The sequence below is a fragment of the Pseudorca crassidens genome, chromosome 2 (genome assembly GCF_039906515.1).
Source record: "Pseudorca crassidens isolate mPseCra1 chromosome 2, mPseCra1.hap1, whole genome shotgun sequence".
NCBI lineage: Eukaryota > Metazoa > Chordata > Mammalia > Artiodactyla > Delphinidae > Pseudorca > Pseudorca crassidens.
The window spans coordinates 37,854,514-37,866,668 of NC_090297.1; the positions used below are offsets into that span (position 1 = coordinate 37,854,514).

General features: G+C 42.8%; 1 protein-coding gene across 2 annotated transcripts in view; it reads right to left on the minus strand.

Moving 5' to 3' along the window:
• Nucleotides 1-2,214: 2,214 nt before the first annotated feature.
• The window catches only part of PIK3R3 (phosphoinositide-3-kinase regulatory subunit 3), an 85,369-nt gene continuing 75,428 nt past the window's right edge, over nt 2,215-12,155 (minus strand). For both annotated transcript variants that reach the window (XM_067725999.1, XM_067726000.1), the window contains one exon: nt 2,215-5,862. In XM_067725999.1, coding sequence (XP_067582100.1) covers nt 5,664-5,862 — 199 coding nt within the window. In that variant the 3' untranslated portion in view covers nt 2,215-5,663. The remainder of the gene's footprint in view (nt 5,863-12,155) is intronic.

Below are 12,155 nucleotides of genomic sequence, written 5' to 3' on the forward strand. Positions count from 1 at the left end.
TTCATTGTGGTGCACAGGCTCCTTATTGCTGTGGCTTCTCTTGTTGCGGAGCATGGGCTCTAGGCACGTGGCTTCAGTAGTTGTAGCACACGGGCTCAGTAGTTGTGGCTCGCGGGCTATAGAACGCAGGCTCAGTAGTTGTGGCGCACGGGTGTAGTTGCTCCGTGGCGTGTGGAATCTTCCCGGACCAGGGATCGAACCCGTGTCCCCTGCATTGGCAGGCAGATTCTTATCCACTGTGCCACGGGGGAGGCCCTTTTTGGTGTTTGTTTTGTTTTGAGTTTAGTTTTTTTTGTTGTTTTTAGTTCCCCAACCAAGGATTGAACCTGGGCCCTGGCAGCGCAAGTCCGAGTCCTAACCACTGGACCACCAGGGAATTCCCCAGATTTCTATTTTGAAACGATGACTCTGGTTGCTATAATGAAAATGAATTTGAGGGGGCAAGAATGATAAAAGGGAGGCCTTCCAGTATTGTTAGAGATAGTGAAACAGTGAAGTTGGAGAGAAAAGTTGAGTATCTTTGCTATTTAGAAAGTAAAATTGATATGGGTTGGTGGTGGGTTTTATGTAGACACAAAGCAAAGGTATCAAAGATGATGACTACATTCCTGACCTATATAACCAGATGAATTATGTATTTCCATTCACTGAAATATGAAATAATGAAAGAGCCAGGGCTACGTGGTGACCCTGCGTTCAATACGTTGCATGTGAGGTACCTCGCAACATAGGTCTGGGCAGGAGAAACAACGATGGGTATAATTGGCCTAGAGATGGTAGGTGAATTCATGGATGTGGATAAAACTGCCAGGGAAAAAGGCATAAGTGAGGTGGCCAGAGGAGCCCAGGAGACTTTTAGAGTCCAGGAGAATTAAAAGGAACAGTCAGAGATGCAGGAGGAAAACGAGATGATCATGGAGTCAATGGCAGAGTTTTTCACAGAGTAGTCACAATGCTGGTTACCTAAGACATCAAGGAGAGCAATTTCAGGTAGTGGTGGGACCCGTACTGAAAAGCTTGAGGAGGTGAAGAAATAAAGACAAACTTAGATGTTTTTTTAAAAAGGTTAGGCTCTGAAGAGATAAAGGATTGAGTAGAGACTGAGCAAGTGGAGTGAGAGACAGCCAACCACGTTTAAATGGATCATGCAGTTGAGAGGAAACAACAGAGAACTCACAGGAGATTCCTGAGAAGATGGGAGAAAATAGGATCCAAAATACACGTGGAGAGACTAGCTTATAGTTGGAGGAGGGCTACCTTTTGTAATTTGACTGACAGGTGAGAGGGAGAGGAGTTATGTGGATGCAGACCAGTTATAGGTTTGGTGGTAGGAAGGTAAGGGAATTCACAGCCAAGCATATGTTTACTCATTAAGTAGACAAAAAGTTTGCAGTCCTGTGGGACACCCAAGGCCCCATTTGAGATATCCCGCCAGCAGGTGGAGTTCAGAAGAGAGGACTGGGCTGGAGATAGATAGGAGTTTGAGCATCCCATGCTGAGGGTGGGAAAAGCTCTCGGAATTAGGGGAAATCATCCGTGGTTCCTAGCAGTGGCCTTGAGGGTGCTATGTAGCTAAGTGCAGTGGGGAGGAAGGACGTTGGCAAGGTCATTTAGAACAATAGATTATTGCCCTTCAGTCTGATTTGTAATTCAGTACACAGGTGAGTGGGGCCTGAGTGACAAGGATGAGAACTGCGGTGCCCTTTGCCCACAGTGCTGGTCACATGTTTGCTGATTATGTTCCCAACATGTAGGAACCTCAACAAAGAGGGTGATGGCCGGGGGCAACAAGAGGACAGGCAGACTAAGACAGCCCACACCCCTGCCCCCACAAAAGAGCATGCAAACACACTGCTGGGCAGAGACAGGTATTAAGAATCAATTAAGTGGCCTTTCTGATAAGAATGGGGTGAGGACAAAAGGGCTCTCACGTTTAACTTTATCAGGGTTAGTTTCTGAGTCTCCCTGTGTGCTGTGTTGGTGGACAGGATTCTGGCATCATGCCTGACAGGCTTGACTTCCTCTTCAGGGGAAGAAGAGAGCCTCTGGTAACCCCAATTCAACCCCAGGACTGATCTTGATTTTTTGGTGCCACGGCGGAGAAGGTTTGGGAGCTTCGGGGTTTTTCAATACCCCAGTCCTCTTCCTTTTGCCCGCCCCCCCGCCCCCCGCGCGCCCAGCCCACCCCTCCATAGCATGAGAACAAAAAGGTGCTTTATTGCAATGTCTTTATTGTATTACTGGAGCAAGTTGGCCAGACTGTCCCCACTTGGGGAAGGTAAAAAACAAAAAGACCAAAAAGTATCTCCCCTCACCTTCCCCCCACCCTCCCCCACAACTGCACAGCAATGTCTGAACACACCTGGTGACAAGAACAATTTGCAAAAGTGGTCTAGGAACTACATTATGAATTGTCCCAACACAAGACATACAGTTGGCTTCCTTGTAAATCTGATATTTTTACGTAACTACATGAATTTTTTTGACTACACCAAAGACAACAGAAGAATAGATTTTTCACGAGTAACAACAGGGCACCAAAGTCACATGCTGGAGTTTGTAAGGAAACAAGGTTGTCTGTCACAAGTGGCTGGAGTTAGAGCAAGGCTGAGCAGGTGACAGCAGAGGGCCCAGCCAGGCCCCCATCTGGACCCTCTGCTTTGAGGCCACTGAAGCCTCAAACAGATCTACTAAGGAGTCTTAACTGGCAAGAGACCAACTTGAAAAACCAGTAATTGCCCAGATGCAATTCTTGGCCCAAGAGGACCCATGAGGCTGGTTCCTTGCTGCAAGAGGAGACTGGTGGAAGACACCACATTGGCTCTCAGAGCTTCTGCAAAGCACTTGAGGGTCCAAAATGAGCGGGGATTCCATCGAGGCCTGGAGACAGGGTAGGGGCGGTAATCAGAAGTCCTCAACCTTGACCAAATCAGTGGTAAGGACACCACTAGCCTATACAGGCCTGAGGCATGGCCAAGGCTTAGTTAGCATCTATGGCCAGATGGAGACAGAGCATTGTTCTGTGATGAAAGCTCGACCTGGAAAAGATAGGCCTCTGACCAGTGTCCAGCCAGCCCCAAGCTGCTTCCGTGTTGGTGGCCAGCTTCTCTAGCCAGGAAAACAATGAGCCCCTCTGGTCTTGGTCTGTCTCTTTACCCTCTGCCTCACTGAGGCTGCAGTTAAGATGCCGAGAGAGAATCCCAGGGCCCAGATCATGGGATAACACACAGAGCTAGGTTCTGAGGAAGGAGGCCAAGACCTGCTGCCAAGACCATGGAGTAAAAGAGCTGCATACTACCCCTCTAAGTGGTTAGCAGACTGGTCCCTATGCCATTTCCACTGGTCAAGATCAAGCAAATCACATGGCAACTCCTCAGAAAAGATACTTTCCAACTTCTCAAATGATCCCTAGGTCTTAGTTCCCACAAAGCAACAAATTCAGTAATGAAAAACAGGAAAGAAAAAAGTGAAGGAATGTATGACTTAAAAATGAGTAGCCCTTCTCCACAAGCCAGCCCAAGTGTAGATGGTAGATGGCGCTTGCGCTCTCCCTGCACACCCTTAACGCTGCCTGATAAGGAGCAACACATGGTTCATCCTCATTCTCCTTTTCGTTTATTTTAAGAGATATCCAGGACACACTAAATTTTAGTACCAGAAAGAAGGGATTCCTTGCACCCAATCTTGAGCATCTAGCTGCTTAAGCAGGTTCAGCAATCTGGCAATATGGGGAAGGGATTTCAGCTGGCTATCAACTAGTTAAGGGCTTAGGTCAGAACAGTGACCCTGGAGGGGGTTTCATTTGTCTGCCTCACCCAATCCTGAAACTGCAACATAACCAAGGAAAAGCCAAAGATATGCCCCTTTTCTTTCTATCTTCACTGTCAGTAACTCGAGGTTCTCCCCCAAATTTTTAATCTATTTCTATGTCATGGTCCATTCTAGATCCTGTCACCAAGATAAGTGCTCAGGGAAAGCAAAATTTGTTTCTTTCATCCCCAAAACTAGAGTTTCCCTAGGTGTAAACCTTATTTATTCACCAAGACTCAGATATTGACTTCTGTAGCTCAGCCAGGATGCCTGACTGCACAGCTTTGGGCTCAAACAGCTGACTCATTCGAGCCTATTATGGCTCTAGGATTGGCTCAGAGGCAGCTGGACTCTATTTGTCAAATGAGTGTTGACTGAGGAGGGTGGCGCATAATGGAGGTAGGAGTAGAGGCTGCCTCCAGCTCCATTTGCCCAGCTTCACTCAGCTGGAAGGCTTAAATCACATGAAGCAGAAGATTCCTGGCCTAAAATCAGGGCCACTGGAGCATGAGGACAGTCTGTGCACATCATCTTAATGGCAGGATCACAAAAAAGGCAAAGAAAAAAGCTTCCAGATGGCTTCGGCTAACAGTCTAAACTCCAAGCCATCCCTTCCTCTCCTTGCAGAAGTTTCAGAAACCACTGTATGGAAGCACATGGGTAATGTGGTATGACCCTCGCCCTGGAAACCAGAGCCCTTGGGCCTGTGATTTACTGAAGTCCCTGACCGCAGTCTGGCTCCCTTCCAGCTACAGCCTTAGCCACCTATGTTTCCCCTGGGCCCTACCCAGCAAACGACAGGAGATGACGGGAAATTAAACCATGTTGACTATTTCTGCTGGGCATTTAAACTTGGGGAAGCACATATAAGAATGTTGTTCTACATCATTATTTGGTATATCAAGCCATCTAAAAGCACTGGATTGCACCTTTTCTTTACTCATACACACAAGTTACAAAGGTTTCAAACAACAGATCATTCTTTAGGCTAAGGAAACACCACACAAGTACCAACTTCATTTTATGATTCAAAGCTCACCAGCCCACGAAAAGAACACTATTCCTCACCTCAGAGAAACAAGGGCAGGGCAAAAGGAGTTACACTGACCAATTTTAGTGTTTGCTAAAACTAACAAAGTCTCTAGTTTTACTTTCAAGTTTTGGTACAGAAGTGTGCATTCAGATACTAGTGCCGCCTTCTTCCATCAGACCTTAGTCTGGCAACAATCGTTTTGCTGGGATCAATTTGGTTTCTAAACATAATGCTTCTTTAAAGGGAGGAGCTACTGAGATGCTGACGCCTAAACGATGTTGGTTAAGTACCTTCGGCTGAAAGTTTTTTACCCATGGATTAAGATTCTTTAAATGAAATCCCAAGCCTCCCCATTTTCCTTTGGTTGTCTTTTTCACCAAATGCCATTCTACCACCGAACCAAAACCACCGCCTTGTTGGGAGGAAGAAAGAAGGGCCATGCCCCACCACACTCTCAGAGCAACATGGCCTCTCAGAAGAGGACATGGACTCCTCAGAGGCTTCCAGATATAACCCTCACCCCCATCAGGCCTAATGTGTTCTGTTGAGGGTGCCTGGCTAAATAAAAACCCCAATGAAACAGACTTTCCAAAAAACAGCATCTGCTCCCAGCTTCCTATGTCAGTGCAGCGGTGAGTCACAGAGAACCCCAGGCCCTGTATGCCCCCATTCTGGCCGGCTGCTGCTCGGCCTCTCCACTTCACATTCACAGAATCACTTCTTGTGCAAAACAAGCAGTCTACGTAGAAAGAATGCCCTCATAGTCTAATAAAAACTGTATAAAAATCGCTAGAGAGCCACCGCTCTTCCCACTCCCTCTTTATCTGCAGAGCGAGGGCATCTGTGCATGGACAGGGTAGGCAAGCCTGACGTTGAGGGAGTCATTGTGCTGGACGAGGGATGTCTGCTGGTAGTGGAGCACCAGCTCCTTCAGTGAGCTGTACAGGTTGTAGGGCTCTGCAAAGCCATAGCCCCGAGCAGTGCTGTAGATCACGCAGTGCTTCACTTCCCCATCAGCACTGCAACGATACAACACACAAACACCACAGGGAATTAAGGCGGATAGCAACAGATAAAGGGACCCTAAATGAACAGAAGTCTGAGAGCAGTTGTTCTGCAAAGGAGAAGTAGAAGCTTTTTGTCAATCAAAGCTTGTACGATATCACACCCATGTGTTGCCCCCCCACCCCTACAGACTTGTCACAGAGATACCCTTCATTTCCCAAGACCTGGTAGCTAAAATGGATGGCTGCATTTAATCACTCAGCTCTGGACCCCCATTAGGCAAGAATGCACTGCAGGGGGCAAAACAAACCAAAAAAAAAAAATTAAGTGTGCAAATCAGTGGGTTTTAGAATATTCATAAGGTTGTGCAACAATCACCACTATCTCACTCCCTAAAAAGAAACCATGTATCCATTAGTAGTCACTCTGTATTCCTCCCTCCCCCTAGACCCAGGCAACCACTAACCTACTGTCACTACGGATTTGCCTATTCTGGACATTTCATATAAATGGAATCATACAGTATCACTCAATCTTTTTGGTCTGGCTACATTCACTTAATACACCATTGTCAAAGTTCTGTGTGGTAGCATGTATTGATACTTCATTTCTCCTCATGGCTGAGTAATATTCTATTGTATGGATATGCCACAATTTGGTTGTCCATTCATCAATTGATGGGACACCTGGATTGTTAACACTTTTTGGCTATAGTGAATAGTCATGTACAAGTTTTTGTATGGACATGGGTTTTCAGTTCTCTTGGATATATACCTATGAGGGGAACTGTTGAGTCATAAGTTAAACTTCTTGGGAATTCCCCAGAGGTCCAGTGGTTAGGACTCAGTGCTTTCACCACCATGGCCCTGGGTTCAATCCCTGGTTGGCGAACTAAGATCCCACAAGCTGCGTGGCATGGCACCCCCCAACCCTGCCAAAAAGAAAGTTAAACTTGAGAAACTGCCGAACTGTTTTCTGAAGTGGTTGCACCATTTTAAATTCCTGCCAGCAGTGTATGAGGGTTCTAATTTCTCCACATCCCTGTCAACACTTGTTATTGTCCATCTCTTTGATTACCATCATCCTTGTAGTATCTCATGGTGGTTTTGATTTACAGTTCCCTAATGACTAATGACATTGAGCATCTTTTCATATGCTTATTGACCATTTATATATCTTCTTTAAAGAAGTGTCTACTTGAATCCTTTGCCCATTTTTAATTGAGGCACTTGTCTTTTTATTGTTAAGAGTTCTTTATATATTAGACACTAGTTGCTTAGATATATGATTTGCAAATATTTCCTTCCATTCTGTGGGTTGTCTTTTTTACTTTCTTGATAGTGTCCTTTGATGCACAAAGTCTTTAATTACGGTGAAGTCCAATTTGTCTTTTTCTTTTGTCGTCTGTGTTTTTGATGTGTAAGAGACCACTGCCTAATCCAGAGTCACAAAGATTTATACCTAATCTTTTCTCCTAAGTGTTTTATCTTTTAGCTCTTACATTTAGTTCTATGATACATTTTGGGTTTTTTTAAAAATATTTATTTATTTATTTTTGGCTGGTCGGGTCTTAGTTGCAGCACACGGGATCTTTTTGTTGCAGTGCATGGGCTTCTCTCTAATTGCAGCACGCAGACTCTAGCTGTGGTGCCCAGGCTTAGTTGCCCTGTTGCATGTGGGATCTTAGTTCCCCGACCAGGGATCGAACCCATGTCCCCTGCATTGGAAGGTGGATTCTTAACCACTGGACCACCAGGGAAGTCCCTAAGATACACTTTGAGTTAATTTTTGTATATGGTGTGAGGTAGGGGTCCAACCTCATTCTTCTGCATGTGGCTCACCAGTTGTCCCAGCACCATGTGTTGAAATGACTATTTTTTCCCCTTTGAATGGTCTTGAGACCCTTGTTGAAAACCAACTGACCATAATTGTAAGGGTTTACTTCCTGGCTCTCATTTCTATTCATTGATCTACATGTTTAATCTTATGTTAGTACCTCACAATTTTGATTACTACAGCTTTGTTGTAAGTTGTCAAATTGGGAGGTGTACTTCAACTCTTTTCTATTCTTTCAGGTTATTTTAGCTGTTCTGGATCCCTTGCATTTTCGTATGAATTTTAAGATCGTCCTGACATTTCTGGAAAAAGCCAGCTGGTACTGTCTATGGGGATTACACTGAACACATAGATCAATTTGGGAAGCACTGCCATCCATGAACATGGATGTTTTCCCACTTATTTAGGTTTTCTTTAAGTTCTTTCAATGATGTTTCATAGTTTTCACTGTATAGCTTTTGCATTTTTTTAAGCCTAGGCATTTTTTATGCCATTATAAATAGAATGTCTTCATTTCATTTTCAGATTATTCACTGCTAGTATATAGAAACACAACTGATTTTTGGTATCCTAATCTTTTAACCTGCAACCTTGCTGAACTCATTTACTAGCTCTAATAGTTTACTTCTTCTTTTCCAATCTGGATACCTTTTATTTCTTTTCCTTGCCTAAATGCCCTAGCTAGAACCTTCTGTACAATGATTAGAAGTGGTGAGAGCAGACATCCTTGTCTTCTTCCTGATCTTAAGCATTCAGTCTTTTACCACTAAGTATGATATTAGCTGTGGGTTTTTCATTATCAGGCTGAGGAAGTGCCCTCCTGTTCCTAGTTTATTCAGCGTTTTTTAACATGTAAGAGTGTCAAATGCTTTTTCTGAGTCTACTGAAATAATCAGTAGATTATTGTCAGTTGATTTTTGTCCTTAATTCTATTAATATGGTTTATTACATTGAGTTTTTAATGTTGAACCTCTTGGCATTCCTAAGATGAATTCTACTTAGTCATGGTTTATAATCCTTTTTATATGCTGCTGGAGTTGCTTTGCTAGTGTTTTGTTAAAGAATTTTATGTCTATATTCATAAGGAATATGCCTTCATAAAATGAATTAGGAAGTGTTCTCTCCTATTTTTTGGAAGAGTTTGTGAAGGACTTGTGTTAATTCCTTTTACAATATTTGGTAGAATTCACCAGTGAAGCCAATTTCTTTACTTGTTATAGTTCTATTCAGAATTTCTACTTCCTCTTAAGTCAGTTTTGGTAGTTTGTGTGCTTCCAGGAATTTGTCCATTTCATCTAGGTTGTTTAATTTGTTAGCATATAATTATTCATAGTATTCCATTATTATTTTTTTTTATTTCTGTAAGGACTACAAGTAGCATCCCCTCTTTCATCCTGATTTTAGTAATTTGTGTCTTCTCTCTCTCCCGTGTGTGTATGTGTGTGTGTGCGAGACTTTAACTATTTGTTCATCCCAATTTCTGGTTTCACTGATTTCCTCAATTGTTTCCTTTTTAAAAAAAATTATTTATTTTATTTATTTATTTTTGTCTATGTTGGGTCTTCGTTGCTGTGCGCAGGCTTTCTCTAGTTGCGGTGAGCGGGGGCTACTCTTCGTTGTGGTGCGTCATCTTCTCATTGCGGTGGCTTCTCTTGTTGCGGAGCATGGGTTCTAGGTGTGCGGGCTTCAGCAGTTGTGGGTCATGGGCTCTAGAGTGCAGCCTCAGTAGCTGTGGCACACGGGCTTAGTTGCTCTGCAGCACGTGGGATCTTCCCAGACCAGGGCTTGAACCCATGTCCCCTGCATTGGCAGGTGGATTCTTAACCACTGTGCCACCAGGGAAGCCCTCCTCAATTGTTTTCTATTCTCTATTTTATATAATTCAGTTCTAATCTTTATTATTCCCTTCCTTTTGCTTGCTTGGGTTTAGTTTGTTCTTCTTTTTTTAGTTTCTTAAGGTGAAAGAAGGGTAGGTTATTGATTTGAGAGCTTTTTTAATATAAATGCTTACAGTTATAAATTTCCCTCTTAGCACTGCTTTAGCTGCATTCCATAAGTTTTGAATTTTGTGTTTCTCTTTTTTTTTTTTTTTTTTTTTTCGGTATGTGGGCCTCTCACTGTTGTGGCCTCTCCCGTTGTGGAGCACAGGTTCCAGACGCGCAGGCTCAACAGCCATGGCTCACGGGCCCAGCCGCTCCGCGGCATGTGGGATCTTCCCGGACCGGGGCACGAACCCGTGTCCTCTGCATCGGCAGGCGGACTCTCAACCACTGCGCCACCAGGGAAGCCCCTGTGTTTCTCTTTTTAACTCGAAGTATTTTCTAATTTCCCTTGTTTTCCTTTTTTGATCTACTGATTATTTAGGAGTGTGTTATTTATTGTCCACATTTGTGAATTTCCCAAATTTCCTTATTTTTACTTTCTCATTTCTTTCCATTGTGGTATAGACAACATATTTTGTATGATTTCAACCCTATTTATTGAGACTTGTGGCCTAACCTAGAGTCTAGCCTGTATAATGTTTCACGTGCACTTGAGAAGAATGTGTATTCTGCTGTTGTTAGATGGAGTGTTCTAGAGATGGCTGTTAGGTCTAGTTGTTTTATAGTGTTGTTCAAGTCTTCTGTTTCCTTGTTGATCTAATTGTTCTATCCCTAATCAAATTTCTTACCCCAAATGGCAATAACAATAAGGATCACAAGTGCTCACTACCTAACTCCTTAACCTAGTGAAACACATATATTGTTGGCTCTAGCCTGAGAAGGCTGTAGAGTTAAGCAATTTCTTCTTAGGCTTCTTTATAATGTCATTTACAGATATTAAAATGGAAAAACAAGTGAGTTTTATGCCTTGACTTCCTACTACATGATCATTTTAATTTTGCTATGAGTCTCCTTAAAAACTGAACTTATTCACATCCCTAACTTCAGCAAATGTCCTGAGTAAACTGAGAAATCACTGTAAGCAGGCTTTCTGTAGCTGGAGTGGCTAACAAACAAGTGGAAGTCTGTGATGCCAGACTCTTTTGCTTCCAGTCTCTCCAAAAGTGAACCCCAATATGATATATTACTGCAGTTGGTTTTCATAGGCAACAGAAATCCACACTGCTGTGGACTTGGGTCTGATTAAGTCTGTGGCTAAAGGAAGGAGAAGGAGAAAAAGAATACAGCTCCCCAAGATACTCAAGCTGCTCCTTGGTCTCCCAGGAATTAGCTGAGCTGCTGAGGAGCATTTTCCACCAGCCAAGTCTTTAACCCACAGGCTGCCACCCAACGACCTACATAAGAGTGAGGGACTACTAATGTGCTGGGCTTATTGTCTTCCTTCTTTTTATTGTTCTTAAAAGATCTCAGATCCTGCAAGAGCTATCTTCTCCTGCCATTTCCACTCAAATAAACTTGAGTATCTGAGCCCAGGTCAGAGAGAAATGAAATGTTTCAAGTAGCTCTATCTTTGGATAATACTAATCCAATTCCTGCCTTACTTTTTGCCCATAGATGTCCCACTTTTCAATATCCTTTCAAAGTCCAGTTCAAATGCCACCTCTTCCACAAAATCTCCCAACCCTCTTTCTCCATCAGAATTAGTTCTTCATGCACACAGCCTACTAGTGATACCTATGTCACAGTGATTTTGTTTATCTTGGATATTTAACTGTGAAATGAAGAAAGTGTGGTGCAAAAGAAAAATGCGGGCTTTGAAACCAGGTAAAGTTGGATTCAAACTATGACTGCATGACAGAGACAGACCACTAAGGACAAGATGATCATGTAAAGCACTAAGCATTCCGTTAATATGAGTGTCTTTTTTCTATTGTCACCACTTTGTCCTCTTTGAGGGCAAAATCATTTTGTCATCTTTGCCTTCTGGCGTGTCCATCAGCAGCATCATTATCATAATAATATTAGTAGATAACATTTATTTACTATGTTCCAGCACTGATCAAAGTATATTAAATCATATATATTAACTCGAGTAATACTTTAAAAACCCTTAAGTAGATATTATTATTATCCTTATTTTACAAATAAGGAAACTAGGCAAAGAAAGTTTAAGTAACTTACCCTAGGTCACATATCTAGTAAGTGGTAGAGTCAGGATCTGAATCCTGTATATCTGGCCCCAAACCTTGCTCTCATGACCATCATACTGTACCTCCACTCTAGGTATGGTCTTTGTCAATGAAAACAGTTGCCTTTTTAAGGAATATGTATACAACACTTTGGCAAAATCTCACTGAGGCATGATTAATTGTCCCCAGAACTTCACTTTCCATTAAAAGGAAAATAGGCTTTTCCAAACAAAGTCATAAGATCATCTTACAGAACACATCCAACATTTTCTATCACAACCTCAACAGAATACTATTTAAGTACAAATTTTAGATAGTTTTTCTTCTGAAGTAAAAACAGTTGTTTAATCAAGCCTTCCTTAGTATGACAATGAAGGCCAAGTTAGGCAAGCAGGAGAC